Here is a 16,773-nt window from a genome sequence, read left to right as displayed (position 1 = left end):
AAAAAAATGTCAAGCGTGAACTTTACCTCAGAGCAAAACATTTTACTGACACGAATCACATCTTATCTCGAGCAGCTACGTTTGTCTAGTAAGCTTTGCAGATGCAGCACACTGGCACGGGCAAAATATCCGAGCGTAGTGAAGTGAAGGAAAAACAAAGGTCCATCTTGGGTCACGTTTATCCATATATTTTATAATAATCATTTTACAAATGCTGCATACATGTCTGATGTGTGAAATTGCCCGCAATGCTGTATATAAAGGCAAACAAATCAGTGTCTTTGTTAGAGGCGGCAATAAACCGAAAAAATATTCTCAAGAGCAAATTTTTCGGGAGTCCAACAACAAATCACTTTTAAGGCTGCCGGACACCGTATTCATACATGTTGCATGTATCACTGGCCCAAGTGGTTCCACTTTTAACTTATATGTGATAGTGTCCTAAACATATCTAAGTGTTTGAGACATAAAGATAAAACAAGTATAGTCTGTCGAAACATATACCATTACCAGCTGGTTTTAAACTCGGCTGTCAAGGATAATACTCAAATTCCTAGATCAAAACGGAAAGCAATATAATGGGAAGGTCAAAACTTATAGGTGAACTATAGTACAAGCCCACACAATTTTAACTCACTTTCATGAACTGACAGTTTCAGGTACTGGGATTCATGATACCTGGTCAACAGATAAACGTTGTTTTCGTTATTTGATGTTTAAATGTGTTTTTGCAAGTGCCACATATCTTGCTCTGGTATAAATGCATATACATTACGTAATTTGTGTGTTCTGTGTGCAGCTGACCCTTGCCTTGAGCCTTATGGAGAGAAAGTAAACCGTGAGCCTTGTCCCCCGTGATTTTCGAATATTTCTAAATCTAATCATGCAGTTTTGGCTCTATCAGTCATCTTGCGTCATTTGCCGACTCGGGAGCTTCACGGTCCCCCTGAAGATTACTGAACAGACGCCTCGCGTCTGTCAAACAACGTGTGAGACTGGAAATCGCTCATCGGGTTGAGGATGCAGCAGGAAGACACGCACATCCCGTTGCCATAGCGGCGGCTCTTGCGGACGCGGCCTGACTCTTAAATAGGACCCTCGGGGGGATTGGGGAATTGTAAGTATGTGTTGTCAACACTTGATGACATCCGCTGTCTATGGGGGGCTCCCCTGTCACTCCAAGATGCTGTCTGTAAATGCAATCCAGAGCGGCATAGGCGGCCACGGAGAGACGGATGTTATTAATTAACAGGCGAAACGGCAAGAAGCCGCAACTTTGCACGATAAATACATCCGCATTTTTAAGTTACGGACTAGTGACAGTGCACTGCAGTGGAAACTGTTGAATAGATACTTTTATATTCAAGAGTATTCATGACATATGTCTAACATGCAACATTATACAGCCTTTCCCGTCCTTGAAGTGTGTGGTTCTGGATTACACACCAAGTCAGTTATCCATAGCAAACTGGAATTATGTTGTAAGGGAATTGGAAATTAATTCAAAAAGTCCCATTTCAAAGGGATTGAGGACTAAAAGTAGTTCCCGTTGTATTGATTGTCGGTTCTCACACATCTGTCAAATTGATCGCACACCGGGGGTAATGTTTACATGTAAACATTTGGATTGCCGCAGAAGACGCGTTGAGGATCCAGCAGTTTAAAAGGCCATGGGTAAACATATGGATACTGTTCAGGGAATAGTCTAAAGGTGCTTTCTTAAGCCTCAGAGCCGTGAACTGTTGAATGTTCCTTTCTTTGTATGCAGCCACTCTGAGTCAATGACAGGGGATTTCAAGTTTCGTGAAAAACACTATTCATTCTGATGGTGTCATGCTCTCAATTGGAACCCATGGAATCTATGAAACTAACCGTGCCAAAAACTTACAGTGTCACTATAAAATAGTCAATACCCAACAGGATTTCAGAGTACATGTCAAATCATTGGCCATCTCTACACTGTGAATGTACAGCAGACGGATAAGCAGGAGCAGTTCTCGCCATACGGCGGCACTTGCATCCCGCGAACGTCGCTTGATTTCGGCCGATTGTAAAATGCGCGGACATCGGAACATAGAGACAGTCATGGACGCACTCTTACCAAATCTTAAGACGTGCGGCATCCCGCGAGAGTAACCAAGAAACAGCAACAGAAGCGGGATCAGCCTGAGGTTGGACCTGAAAACGAGACTGGTTATCATCAGATGATGGGAGGTAATCTTCATGTTGTTCTTAAAAAATGCACAGTGGTTAATCCCCCCGGTGCGCGAGTTCGATTCCCCCGTAATTCTTCTACGGTTGATGGGCAAGGCAGGGTGACGGCGGCCCTGGATGCGCAAGATCACGGCATGGTCACTTGCGCTTTCCCTAAATCCATTAGCAGTCCCGGCATGATTCCGTCTCTTTCCCCTTCTCCTTCTACTCCTTCAATGCGCCAAGAAACAGCAATCCTCGGGGTCGAGGGACGGTGGGACATCCATGTCGAAGGGTACGGATCCAGTGAGGAGGGGGGAGCCCAACGCATGGGCTATAAGTGAGGCACCGGAGAGGGGCGAGAGAGCGCCAAGCAGAGGATACAGCAGCGATATGCAGCCCCCTATGAGGCGCTCTAGGTTGCCTGCGCTCCCATTATACTGCACTGCTGCACAGGCTCTGACGTCGAGCCAAGGTTAGTATTGTGAACGCGCACCAGAGAGAGAGAGAGAGAGAGAGAGAGAGAGAGAGAGAAGAGATAGTGTGTGGGGGGAGAGAGAGAGAGAGAGAAGAGAGAGAGAGAGAGAGAGAGAGAGAGAGAGAGAGAGAGAGAGAGAGAGAGATGTAAAAGAACTAAGCAGAGAATGTGATTGCTGGTGCAATAACTGAGAGAAGAGGAGCAGAAACTATCCTTTCTTTTCCACGTTTTTCCTCCCATAACTTGGCAGCAGCTCGAGTGCATTGCTGAGCAATAAACTTCTGAGTATAATTTGAGAATTGGAATAATTTTGATTCAAATTTGATCAGAAAATAACGTGACGTTATCTGACTACATAGACGGTTATGCCACTGGTCACATGTCATCAAGTTAAGCTTTAATGGGAAGGTGCAATCTCTATTTAATGATGCAATCATGACTAATTCGGATGTTTGAGAACTTTCTACTCGAAAAAGTTAGAGGCTCCACTGTTGTGAAAACACTTGGCTTGTTTAAGCTGCTGTTGCAGTTGCTGTTGCTGTTGCTGTTGTTGTTGTTGTTGTTGTTGTTAGTAGTAATATCATCATCATTATCATTTGTCACAATTGCATTTGTTTTTGAAAACTATACTTAATCTCCTCATAATGTGCTCTTTAATTTCACATTTGTATTGGCCCATACGGGAAGTGATGATGCTGTGTGTAATTCATCTGTAGAGTTTTGTGATGAAGCTCAACAGTTTTATGGGACCTCCCAGCTGGCAACTTCCGAGTTCCCGAGCCAAGAGAACATCACAGAACTATTATGATTAGCATCATTGCTCATATGACAGACTGTATGCTTTTCTCGTTTCAAACACAATTAAATCTATAGACGAGTTACCTCATTAGTCGATACTAGGCATTAGTCGTGTTTGGCACATAAATAACTACACTATAGTGAACACAATGACTGGCCAACCTCTGCTGCACAGCTCTGTGATCTCCTGCCAGCAGGTTATCTCATTTCTTTCCCTCACATCCCAGGATGACATGCAGGCAAATCTCGTGCTTTCTCATTCACAACTTTGTTCTAAAAATCTATTTTATGGCATTTGAAGCAACAACCTTTCAACAATTTCCACCATCATCCCAGAAATGTGGGAGGAGTGGGATGAAAGGAATTAAAATTGGCAGAACAGCAAATCCGTAATATCGACAGAAGCCGCTGAAAGGCACGAATGTTTAACCTATGCAAATAACTCCACTTTAGACTTGAAAGCCTTCCAGCAACAGACTGTTCTGGAGTGTGAGCCGCCCTCCGATGTGAAGGTGCGTGTGTGGCGAACCCACAAAGGCTGCACGGCTGGTTCCATTTCACGGGGAAAGACGCGCATTATCTGCGCAACCCGTCGCCTTTCTATCTGATTAGCGAGCTCATGCGGGCTATATCCTATAAGTCTGCGTTGCAACGAGACGATGGATATCTTGAAGCTCTTTGCGTAGGCCTACGCTATTGATTTAACACTACATGCACCTTATCAGCGTCCACCCCCAATGAGCAGCTCTTCACGGGCCAGCGCGTCAGCTGGAGGTAAAGGTACACCGGTGGAACCCCCCACCATCACCCTTTAAAGGGTGGTGGTGCTGGGGTATTTCATCCCTGCAGAGATGTGAAAGGGGCTCTTTGATCGGCCTGGATGAACACAGACATTGTGAGACTCAAGTGTGAATGGCAGGGCCTGTGTGAGTGAGCGTTTTGAATAAACAGTCTCAAGCCAATACAGTGCTCAAAGGAGTATTTAAAACGTATGTTCGGCATGGTTTTTCAATACTTCATCGCATCCGTGTTCTCTTTTTAAGTCATAAAGAGTTGCTTGAAGTGCTCTAAAGCGGCCGTTTGTCAATGCCTGTTGTCGATTTGTGATATTGTGTCAATTAGGTGTGCAGGTAAAAAAAAAAAAAAAAAGAATACTTACACCTACACTCACTTTTCATTGAAGAGCTACTCTCATGTACTATATGGGATTTGCTTAAACCTCCAACAAATAAAAGCAAATGCATTTAATAGTGACGAGGGTGCTTGTATGAGCTGACGGAAACACGAATACGCGGGATCAAGTAGTGCGTGAACGTTGACTTTGAGCGCTTGTCGGGCTGCGTGGGTCTGCACACCAGCTCTCTGCAGTGTGTGAGAATATCAAAGAGAATGGCACTCATCATGCTACCATCTGGACCATTAGCATAATTATGTAGGAATTCAGAATTTTCATATAAGTCAGCAGAGCTTCTCTCAGCATGAAAGGAATGCTTATTGAGCTCAGGGAGGTTTCCCCTTTTACAGTGAGAGCGCCCTCTGGTTCCATGAGCAGGCATTGCAGTAAGTCCAGAGAGGCCCAAATAGTGGGTGCATACATATTTATGATGGGATGAGAATTGCATCACTTTTAAAACATGGAAACTACTGAAACCATCCTTTTTATGTCAATTTCTTCATTATATGTTTAACAATATTTTAACATCTATACGGTTCTGGATGAGACTGTGTCTAAATGAGTTAGAAAGGAGAAAGTGATCGGAAGGGCAAATCGCCTCATTATGATAGCAAAATGACTCCTGCTCCTTTAGATTGTTGTTTTCAATAGAAAAATACCCTCTATGCCATTTGGGGGATGTCTTTTTCCCCCTGCCATTCATGATCAAACCGTGTCGCTTTTGAAGGAGACTATAAATTAGATGAGTTTATACACACCCACTCGCTTGTAACCCACGGAGGCCTCCATATGAGCTGACTGGTGTGTTTATTCAAACACAATTCATGCACTGGGTAATGCAAATGGGACTTTATGCAAAGGAGAGATAACCACTGCTAAAAGCTTTCTGTCATTCTCTCTCTCAGTCTCTCTTTCCTCCCTCGCTCTCTCGCTCAGGCAGACTGGTGGAAAGATAGCATTGGCACAGAGAAGGAAACCATGGAAACGAGAAGCTGATGCACTTTGAATGGTGAGACCCTGAAAGAGAAGACATCCATTCAGTTCAGTTTCCAGTTGCCCTGCCCTAAAGACTAATTTTTACTGCATTATTTCAAATGCTATATGTTATTTTATTATGGCTGGCTCCAGAAAGCCAGAAATAGTTTCATTTCATCAGCCTATTATGTCAAGATGTCAGTTTCCAGACCCTCTGGCAAACTGAAAAGGCCCAATGCAGAAGAATGTATTCACTTTTCTTCATTCACAATAACACAAATAAAATGTATTTGTTTTTCCTGTGTTCCAGATGTAATACAACAACATTCATTCCTACAAATACAACTCGGGCCTCATTCAGTAAGAAACCACAATAGTTTTCAGGTCAGTTTAGCCACATCTCTTTTCGAAGGCACATTCTTTGAACATAACATGGTGAAATCAGCACAGACCAACATATCTTGAGCCATGCTGTCAATGAGATCCCCAGGACCTCAGTGGGAATACATTCTTCAGAGATGACAATTAGTCAAGTGAGACAGTAATTAGGACCTCTCTGCACACTGTCACTTCCAGTTAGCACTGACGGATGCCCGCAAATCCCCCCCTCTGGCAACTGCAGTCAAGCAGACTTACTTATGGTGCCTGGCCCTGAGTCTGTAATGTAACAGCAATCTGCAAAGTCTGTCTATAATAGTAATACTCTCAATAATCATGGCACATTGGTGTGGTTGTCCATCACATCTTTATGCAATGATTGTTTAATTGACCACAAATCATGTTGTGCTGGCATGAAACTTCCAGAACCCCCCCCCCCCCAAAAAAAAACAACAACATTTGAAATAAAACCAAAATAAGAAATCATACAAGTCTGTAGATATCTGACATCTTATCACAACAATGAGGTCATAAGAGGACCAGGTTTATTCCTCAATCTAGAGGCAACAATTCAGTTTCTTGAAAATGAGACAATTTAGTTTTCAGGCTTAAATATACAGCATCACATGAAGCAATACTGTTGTTAGTTGACCTACACTCGATGGAGTTCGTTTATTTTACTAAACTTGTGAGGTGCAAGGTGTACCGAACTACTACTAGGGTAGTAACCATGTAAAATGAGTCATTACGTTTTGTGGATGAAAAATAGTGTGAAATGAAAATACATATTTACCTTTTCAAGAAATCATTATAATTGGGGATGTTTTTGAAACTGTTAAGCTGCATAAGCAGCTGTGTCAATGGAAGCAAATGTTTAATGGCCCAGTTCTGTCATTCTAATACACGTCATACTGCATATGATGTCCACAATACAATTTGACGCTCTTGTGGTGAACTTGTCTGTCAAACTGTGGATTACAAAGTCACCACAGCACAGTTTTATGGTATTTTAAAAAGCAACAAGGAACAATAAGATTAAAATTGTTTCTTCTGTGCACGATGAATCCAGTTTCACATGGATTTTTCCGGGGAAAAGGTAAAGTCAATTAGCACTTCCTTAAATTAAAGCAGCATGCATTGCTATCATAGGGCATTATGAACTGGGCCAGGACACTGGTGCAGTGGTTTGCACTACGGTCTCATTGTGAGTAGGACTCAAGCAGTGTGAAAGGAAGATGGATGGTATCACAAAATGCTGAGCTCTTCATTTAAAGTTGCAAATGTTTGTTAAACTGTTATTGCTCTGCATAACAAATTGTCTCGCAATAGAATACCCTCCCTGGGCATTATCCAGAGTTTTCAAATATTTGTAAAAAGTCAAGTTTACTCAAAAATTGCTTAACTCAGCTTTTTTTCCTCCAACTTATAAATCAGTCAAGCTTCCGCCGAGTGTCATTTGCATCAATATTTTTAGAGGATGACTGTGGCATAATTCCAGATGCATCATTAATGTTTCTAGTTGCTCCTGCATTGCACCATATTTCTGGGACCTGCATTAACTTACTTTCTTACCTAGTATATGTTTAAATTGTCTCTATGTTGTGATTCAATCAAGTTACAACAGCGCATTTGTATTGCTGGGTAACATCATGGCATCTTTTCTGCTTTGTTGAAACCAACTGAAATCCCTCACTTGAATAGTTGAGTACTTGAGTACTTAAACAGCTGAGGAACAAAAGACTTTGCATCCTGGATCTGCAGTCGGTCAGTGCATAATCTTACCAAATAATTACAATCTATTGGCATTTTGCATTACCTGGTTGAATCTATACAATGAAGAATCAAAGCTAAAGAGCATCCATCCAAGTACTAATGCGGAACAAGCAAGATGTATCTTATGTAGTGTCTCATTAAATCAAATGGAAAACATAGAACTCAAGCAGATGCGATTGGCTTTGTACTTCCTAAGCAACAAATCAAACATGGTCATTATAAGACAATACACAATCTTCTAAAATCAAACACATATGGAGCAGCTCAAAATCTTTTTTATTTCTATTCTATTTTTAGCATTTGACAGGACGGAGTTCTGAAAAAATTTCCCACCACAAAAACCAAGAAATTCATAACAAATGTCACAAATGGAAAGCTTCCAATTTCTTGGTATAAACATCTCAATGTGCCTCACCTGAACTTCAAACATCTGTCATCAGCTGAAGGAGGCCCAGCAAAGACTGCAACCAAGAGGCTGAAACAAGCCTTCCTCCCTCACTCTTAGCCCAAGATAGACTCCTGACCCACTGTTGATTTGTGTGGTCCTCTGGCTATACAGACGAGAACTGCAAGGACCTGCAGCAGGTGGTGAGGGAAAGTGAAAAGAAGACATGAATACAATCAAAAATTAGATGGATTCAGAGCAAGCGTGCGATAAAGAAAAAGATTTATTACACATCAAAGCTAATACAACTGAACCTGGTATGAACACAAGGGAGTAACTATGTGAATGAAAAAAGTAAAGGGTGTCCCAACTTACCTAAGTCTTCACTTCTTACCACAAACTACAAAATACTGTCTTTGGTTAAATCAATTGAAGGTCCTGGACTTCACGCACACACACACAGCAGCTCCAGCTGGCAGAGGAGAATCCAATGAAAAAGCCTCCTGCTCTTTGCCAGGGTGGTACTTTCATAAGGACTGCTGGACGTGATCGGCCAGTCCGCAAGGAGACACAAACAAAAGGTACAGGTCAATTAGGCTGATGACACCTGGAGAACAGACAGAGGAGGAGAGCGAGAGAGAAGAGCAGGAGGGAAAGAACACACCCACAAGCAAAACTTCACTATGCACATGCCTGACATGAAACCATCATAAACAGACCAGTTGTATTATGAAAGACACTCCCGACCCTAAAGAGCACACATTCACACGTGTGCATGCTTGCATGCTCACGAAGCTTATACTCAAAAAACTTGAGATGCAGTAACCTCCTCAAGCCTTATCATATGCATACTTCTTGAACGGCCTGCTTGAGCTGCTTCACAAGTTTTTTTGCCAAGGAATTGGTTTCACATACAGTGCGAAAGGTTATAGCAGACATCCTTGACATGTTCAGGTTCCCATCTCAGTGAACCAATATACTTAGATTCAGGGATGAAATTCTGCGGCTTGGGAAGAGATGGCCAGCCATTGTCTCAGACACCCTGGATCAGAAACTCCAAACAGGGATAACACCATCTCAGCGTTCAATGTTTTCAACCAAGAGATCAGCCTGTGACTGGAGACAAAATGTCACAGACAGCTATCGGGCAGGAATTGCTGCCAGGCAAAACTGCCACGACTAATATGGCTTATCAGAATGAAAATAGCCTGGTATTGTTCGCACCTTCCATATAGATCCAGGAATAAAGCTTTTGTCTTTTCCGTGCATCTGGAGTCATGCTCTGATAGCTTCATATTGCTTTGGTAGGAGGAATTTAAAGTTTAAAGGTTTTACCCGAACATCATAGTGACAGAGGCAGTGCTATTCATTCACACATAATTCAGCATGAACCTCATTTACATAACCCTAAATTTGATAAACGTGTGTCTTCAGACTAAATGGTACTTGACGCATGGATTTGAGAATCATCAAATTGCCTGCTTGGGGATTTATTAAAAATAACTCAAGGTGCATGGGCTGTATCTCCTGTAGCTGAAGTGTTTTCATAGGTTGCCAATACTGCAGCTCTACCAAATTCTATTGGACAGATAAACAGCAATGCTAAATACTGTTACAGATTTTCTTTATTTAGGGACAAACTCTGGGTAATATATAGGTAGTAAACAAATATGAATTCAAGGGAATATGTTCAATGCACTAAATGGAGCTATTTATAGTTGGGGACCTTGTCAGGTACTCACACAAACACAGAACATTTCGGGTTACTTTTTGCACCTGTTTTTCTGTCCTTGTGCAAATCGGTGGAGTAGTTTGAACAGACACATACTTCTTATGGTGGGTCACTGCATTTACAGTAAATCCACCCTGGAGAAATATAGTACAATCTAAGGCTCTGTAAAAGCCAGGGAGAAAGAAATCTGGATGTGGAGCAGCAAATGGAACGTCACTGTGGAAACGTAAAGAACAGTTTGATCTCATTTATGACCTCACTGTTCTGGAAGCGATGAAATGAGGCCAGTCTTGAGTTTGGAGAGGTCATTCGTCTCCTCTCTTCTCCTCTTTCCTCCTTTCCTCTCTCCTCTCTGCCATTAATCATATCTGTACACATGAAAATGAGCTTAACCCTTTATCCTATGCAGCGCTCTACTTCCACTCAAGGACACTTGTCAAGCAGGAATAAGTAGGACCCCAGTGCATGAATTTGTCTCCTCTATTTTCAACTAATGCCCACCTTTCAGTCTTGATCCAACTCCACTGAGTGATGAAAAAAAAATCTAAATGGGGTTTCATTCTCTCTCGTTAAGGCTGTCACTCTCTTTCCTGTGTAGTCTCATAACAATTAAGACTTCTGTAAATCCCTTTGTCAATCTTAAACGCTTAACACAAATGGAAAAAAAAAAACAACCCTTGAGTCTAAAAACAATTTTACGGTCAACTAAACTATGCAAAGAGAAACTGAGTATAAACTAATGTACATGCTCAAAGATAAGAGGGGGTGGGAGCAAAAGAATGAAAGAAAGAAAGAAAGAAAGAAAGAAAGAAAGAAAGAAAGAAAGAAAGAGGCAACACTGGGGGAAAAAGAAGTAGGTCATAAACAAGAAGGAAGGAAAAAAGAAAGGGATCTTGCTCGTGTTCCTGGCACAATGCTTTAACACCTCACCAGGATTCAAAAACAATGTTTTGTCATTTCTGAGGAAAAGCCCTAAAATTAAGAGTTCAGACTTAAATTCAGGATTCAACACTGTGAACCATTGACATGAGACTGGACATGAGACTGGGCTCAGCAGAAAGACAAATGGTTTTATCGAAGAACCTCGTTGGTGAGTACTGTCATTGTCTGCAAGGCCTTCCCGTATCACAAATTTAAATTTCAAGTCCTGTTTACCTTTTTAATGTTCCCTTTTAGAAACATCATGAAATGCGGATACACTTTCCTTTCAGGTACGCCTGATGACAGAAGAATCTTGGCTGCTGAATTGAACAAAACTTTGGCAAATTCAATGAAACCATGTCCAAAATCATCTTTTTCAGTTCCTGAGAGACATTACTCTCATTATTAGCACCCTCTGCCTGCTGTCCTCACACGTTTAATTTAAAATCAATCTTCTAAAAACAAATGGAAAAACTCACCCAGATCCAATGGATATCCACAATCAAACAAATGCTTCGTCACGCCTCCTGCAAAAAAAAACCAACTACTGCAATAGCTGAAGTCAATAATGTACGTTGCAATGACTTGCTGCATTAATGACTGAAAAAGGAAGCAGCCGAAATAACAATAATAGCAACAGCAACAACAAAAGCAACAACGACAACAACAACAATAATAACAAGAGCAATCAGAGATTTCTGACGTCCACCAAAGGTTTTGTAGTTTTGATGTAATCCTTGAAAATCTATAAAATGAAATCTTGATTCGGAATCAGGATCACCTCCAAGATTTTATGAAATCTTCCATGGCCTGATTTGTATCTATGGTGACAATTCCGACAAAATCCGTACAGTAGTTTTGACGTAATCTTGCAAATAAATAAACGGCAATGATTTTATTACCACCTTGGCAGACGTAATAATAATAGATAGAGAGAGGACATTCTTCAGGTTTAATTGAAGATAGCTGAAGATTCCAGATACTGTACACTATGGGATAGGCTGTAAGGAAGATGTGCAACCAGAGAACATTTATAGCTTATTGAGAGAAAATGGTACATTATCATGTTTTAAAGCTTCAACGCCTCCACTGTACTTCAGTTTTACACATTTCATTTGATTTCGTCACCAGTGACAGAACGTTCAACTTGAGATTTACAGTGATGTGAAAAAGAGAAATTTAGCAGATTGCATTCACCCACTTCTTATTAAGGGCTCCTGTCCGACAAACTTCAAGCTCAATGGCACAGAATGCATTAACTGTCGAGGCAATGAAAGCAAATCAACATTAAAAAAAGGGCCCTCTTTAAGTGCCCCATCTTTCTTTGTGTGTGTGTGTGTGTGTGTGTGTGTGTGTGTGTGTGTGTGTGTGTGTGTGTGTGTGTGTGTGTGTGTGTGTGTGTGTGTGTGTGTGTGTGTGTGTGTGTGTGTGTGTGTGTGTGTGTGTGTGTGTGTGTGTGTGTGTGTGTGTGTGTGTGTGTGTGTGTGTGTGTGTGTGAGAGAGTGAGTGAGTGAGTGAGCCTGAGTATAGCCTTCAGTTGCAATCTTTTTTGTTGTTGTGGGAAAAAACACAGGAATGTTTAGGGATGTAATTTTTAGATGAAGACAAGTTTTGTCACATAGCTATCAGGGAATTAGAGTTGAATCATATAGTCCCCCTTAATACCATAACTTTATGTGGACCTGTAAGTTATTTTATAATGTGATGAAAAAAACAAAATGTGTAGACAATGCTCAAAACAGTTTTATTGGTGTTGATTCTGACAGGTTAATCATTTAGGAGGAAGAAAAAACTAATATCAATCCAATACAATAGATTTCATTTCACAAGGTATATCCCTCTTAAAAAGAATTATTCATAATGATGAATAATACAAGAAGAGATACCTGAACAGGCTGATGTGACTCAAAACATAGAAATTAAACAAAGCGGTCAACATCGTACGACTGAATTTAAACTATGATGAGGGAAAACATCCGAAAAATTTTATCTTGCAATTTTTTACACAAAGATTAAAGAAAGGGGACCTGATAAGAAAAAAAAAAATCAAGCAAAGATAATCAGAATTTGAACGTCATTCACAGTTTTTCGGAGTCTGTGCTTAATTGCACGGGCATCCAAAGCGAACTTTGTAGTTTCTGCATCTGCCATCTTTCTGATCTGAATTCAGGCAAACAAATCCCTGAGTTGGACTATTCCTGGAAAATGGCCCAAAGAGATTAATTAGTGTGCCATACTCGTGCTGTTTCAAAAAGATGCATTTGTTAGAAAGGTACTGCTTGATTTATTTATTTATCTAAATTTATTTTGCTAATTGTAAAGGATTTTTCCTCAAGAAAGAACTTACCAAAAAAAGTTCTCTCCTGTGCTGCTGGCTGGAGTCAACGTGTCATCAGTAACAACCTCAATGTCCCGGGGTTTTGCACAAATTTGCCCCGGGTATTGTTGTCTAAGTTTTCTCAAATGTTCCCAGTCTCCAGTTCCACTGGGATGATCCCGATTATACCAAGATGTCCAGCACACTGGAGCGAGAAAACAAACAGTGATGGGAAACGGCAGAGCCAAAACAAGTGGTAATGAAGAAAAAGGACAAATCTACTTCACGGCATCACAGAATCACATTGCATGTGTTGTGTGTATTCATATATTACATCTGCCGCCACAGAACGAAGGGTGGCAGATGAAACGAACACGATAATCACTGCATTGCTTATTATTAGGCTGGTCCTGGTTTCTGCAGACAAATCCTGCAGTTGCGTCACTTCTGAAAAGAAGAATCCAAAGTGAGAGTCAATAAAAGCATCATAAATAAAAGCAATGACAATTCTGGTAAGAAAATACATGACGCATTAATAGCCAATGGGTTAGAAAGCCAGAAAAGTTTTGAGTTAGCAGGCATAAAAAAAGACACATCACACACCAGTTTTCATGATTGAAATGATTCATGCTTGTAATGCTTACAGATAGATCACATCCCCTGTGTCAGAAATGCTTTGGCCAGTCAGAGATTTGACCTCAATGTCTGTGGGTTTGTCGCAGATCTTTCCAGGAAATTTTTTCTGAAGAGAAAATAGGGTTTCCCAATCTCCAGTTCCACTGGGGTTGTCTCTGTCGAACCAGCCAGTCCAGCATTCTGGTTGAAAAAAACAACAACACGTCTTTCGAAAAACCTTGCTTTTAAAAAGGAAGGCTGTCTGATGTGGGTGGGATACGCAGGGCCAACTTGAATGAAAAGCCACTAAAAAAACGTGGGACTTGACACTGTACAAAGGTTTGGGGAGCACTTTAGATCATGGCTCAAACTAGACTCTCACCAAGTTCAGCTTGAGAGGAGCTTGTAAGTCGAACCTAATAATATGTGATGAATAAAATAATTATAAGAAATACAAATGAAATCACAGTATACAGCTGACTGGTCCAAATGAAGTGTGATTGATTCACAACTGCCACACCGTACTTTGTTGTTTCTGTTGTGAAAGTGGAGAATGGAGAAGTATTGCTTTACTCATGCCTCACTATAAGACGCTAGGCTTTTTCCTGAAGTGCAATGTGATGTACAGTATATCCAAAAGTTTGCGACTTACCTGGTCCTTCATTTGTTTCAGCCAGTCTCTGTTCGGTATCTATGAAAAAAAAAAAAAATCTTTATTACTCTCTGTAAAGCTTCTGTAGTATACATACGTATGTGAAAGAGTTTAAAAGTGGGAGAAAAAAAACTTGTATCTTTGTAAACCCACCAGCAACCAGTCCAGCAAAAATGATTACTATCAACTAGGGGAAAAAAAGAAATGCATGAAGTTGAAATTCAAATGCTGGGGAGCAAACATTCAATTCAAAGAGAAAAGGGTGTACGTTACCAATTGGAGCATGATTACCAATAACAAGGCACTGTGAAAATTTAAGAAATTTACAGTTAAGTCAAGCATTTTCAGTCCAAATTAGATAATCGGAATTTTACAACCAAAGAAAGCCAACTGTTACTCACCCACAAGACAGTTGTGTGAACTTCTCTCCTTGTCTTCCCACATGGAGGATATCTGGAGCTTATATAGTCATCCAGCAAGAGTGTACACTTGCTGGAATTATGTGGGAAAGAACACACCCAAAGATTTGTAGTCAAAAGATAAGATATCCTCTTTAAAAAAAAAAGAAAAGGAAAAAAAAATCACATTCAAAAACAAGATACTCATCAGCCATTGTTCAGTGGAAGTTCTTGCTTTCCATTAGTAAGAATGAGTAGAATAAAGGGTGGGGATGAGGTGTAAAGCCCCTCCATTCTTTTTTAGTTACTGTATACCTTGCCTTTTCTGGTGTTTCATAAAGGAAAATGTAGAGGCAAGAAAAATATATGCATCCATAACCAGGAAAACAGATTGTACAGGATCAAATTCTCGGAGGCTGTGTACCTGTAAGCAAAGGTGTGGTACTAAATCTTGTGTAGTGATTAAAATTTACAGATTCAAATTCTAAAAGAACCTAATAGAATGAATTCTGATTCTTTATATTTTTAGTTATAAGTTTATTGCAAAGACTACTGGAAGACTTAAAATTCACCTTCAGCGATTCTCCTCCTCTGAACAGAGCATAGAAAAACAACAAACCGTAAATGATTCACTCTTTTGCTCTGGTTATATGTAAGACAATGTGTTATAAAACTAAAATAAGTTAAAGCAGTCACCAACATAGATTATCTAAAAAAAAAAATACAACATAGATTGGAAAAGCACTTGTTATTATAATCTGTTCTTATTTATCGTCTCGTGGTTCTGAAAACGTGACGTAGACATCCCCTGAAGAGGACCACAAAGCTTCAGAAGGGCGTGGCAGCTGGAGAAATCTGACAAGCAAGCGAACCTACGCAATAGAATAATCAGAGGAGAAGTTGTTCTGTTCAGAGGAGATATTAAGACACAGTAATGGGTCAGGATGTCTGTGACATACAGGTGAGATTAGTGGAGCCAGCGACTGTAGGAGGAAGCCAGGGTAGGAAGGTCAAAACTGATAGAATATATTGCTTATAGTACACTTCACAAGAAGCGCTATAAGCTGGATATAGTTAGCCTTGCTTGCTGCACGAGAGGTGCGGAACTGCATGACCATGTAAAGAAATATCACCGCTTATTGCATAGAGTCTTAGAAAGAACAGCATGTACCCACTAAGAAGAACAGCTTTAGATAAACGCGTTAGATAAAGGGAGAGGCTCGAAGTTTCAGGAGAGAACTTAGCAACTGAAGCCAGATAAAAGAAGTACAGTTTCAGTAAACAGACCTATGCCCTGACGACTGCACGAGGCGAGACACGACACTGTATACAAGCTTGGTACAACCCCTCAGATACTAGGTCCTATCATAGAAGATGGAGTCAAACGAGGAAGACGAATGCAACCAATACTGACCTGGAGATCGGGGTGCGGCTGGGCGGAAGACTGTTGGAGAAGCAGCATAAAAAAACAGAGCTGAGGCTAGATCAGGGTCCTTCTCCATTGTCTGATTGCCAGAGAACGACCCAGAGCTCTGCAACTGCACATTCAATTCTGATTGTAAGACTATTTGTAAATAAATCTTTTGATCGAGAAAATTTGGAGGTAATTCCATTCTTCTCAAAACTCCATCAACGAACACGCAAGAATCCAAAAGCGCAGAAACAACAGACGGCATGAGGATTCAAAGTAAAATAGGAAACAAAAAAATAATGTGCACCGTGACATTTTGAATGAGGTGTAAACGTTTCTCATGTGTCAGCGTTGTTAATGAGCTGAGGGATTTACGTTAAAACATTGTCTAAAAGGAAATCAATATATGTTGTCATGTCTGTGTTTGTTTGTATGCCAGTGTGTGTACATCTGTGTGTGTATGTGTGTTAATACGGCAAAATAAAAAACAATTATGCCTGTTATGCTTGGGTTGGTTAGTCATCACATGTATTTGCTTCTAGGTGTAAAGCAACTTAAACACAAAGGCAATTT

At 40.6% G+C, this 16,773-nt stretch overlaps 1 protein-coding gene across 2 annotated transcripts in view; it reads right to left on the bottom strand.

The window, feature by feature from the left end:
• Positions 1 to 2,654, bottom strand: part of LOC308126398 (glutamate receptor ionotropic, kainate 2-like) — a 65,194-nt gene extending 62,540 nt beyond the window's left edge. The window contains exon 1 of one of the 2 annotated variants that reach the window (XM_080490767.1): positions 2,102 to 2,654. In XM_080490767.1, coding sequence (XP_080346893.1) covers positions 2,102 to 2,225 — 124 coding nt within the window. In that variant the 5' untranslated portion in view covers positions 2,226 to 2,654. The remainder of the gene's footprint in view (positions 1 to 2,101) is intronic. The other variant, XM_080490766.1, reaches the window with a different exon arrangement.
• Positions 2,655 to 16,773: the final 14,119 nt, after the last annotated feature.

Source organism: Lipophrys pholis (assembly GCF_963383615.2).
Source record: "Lipophrys pholis genome assembly, chromosome: 21".
In the NCBI taxonomy this organism is placed as follows: Eukaryota; Metazoa; Chordata; class Actinopteri; order Blenniiformes; family Blenniidae; genus Lipophrys; species Lipophrys pholis.
This window is presented reverse-complemented; position numbering and strand designations above follow the sequence as displayed.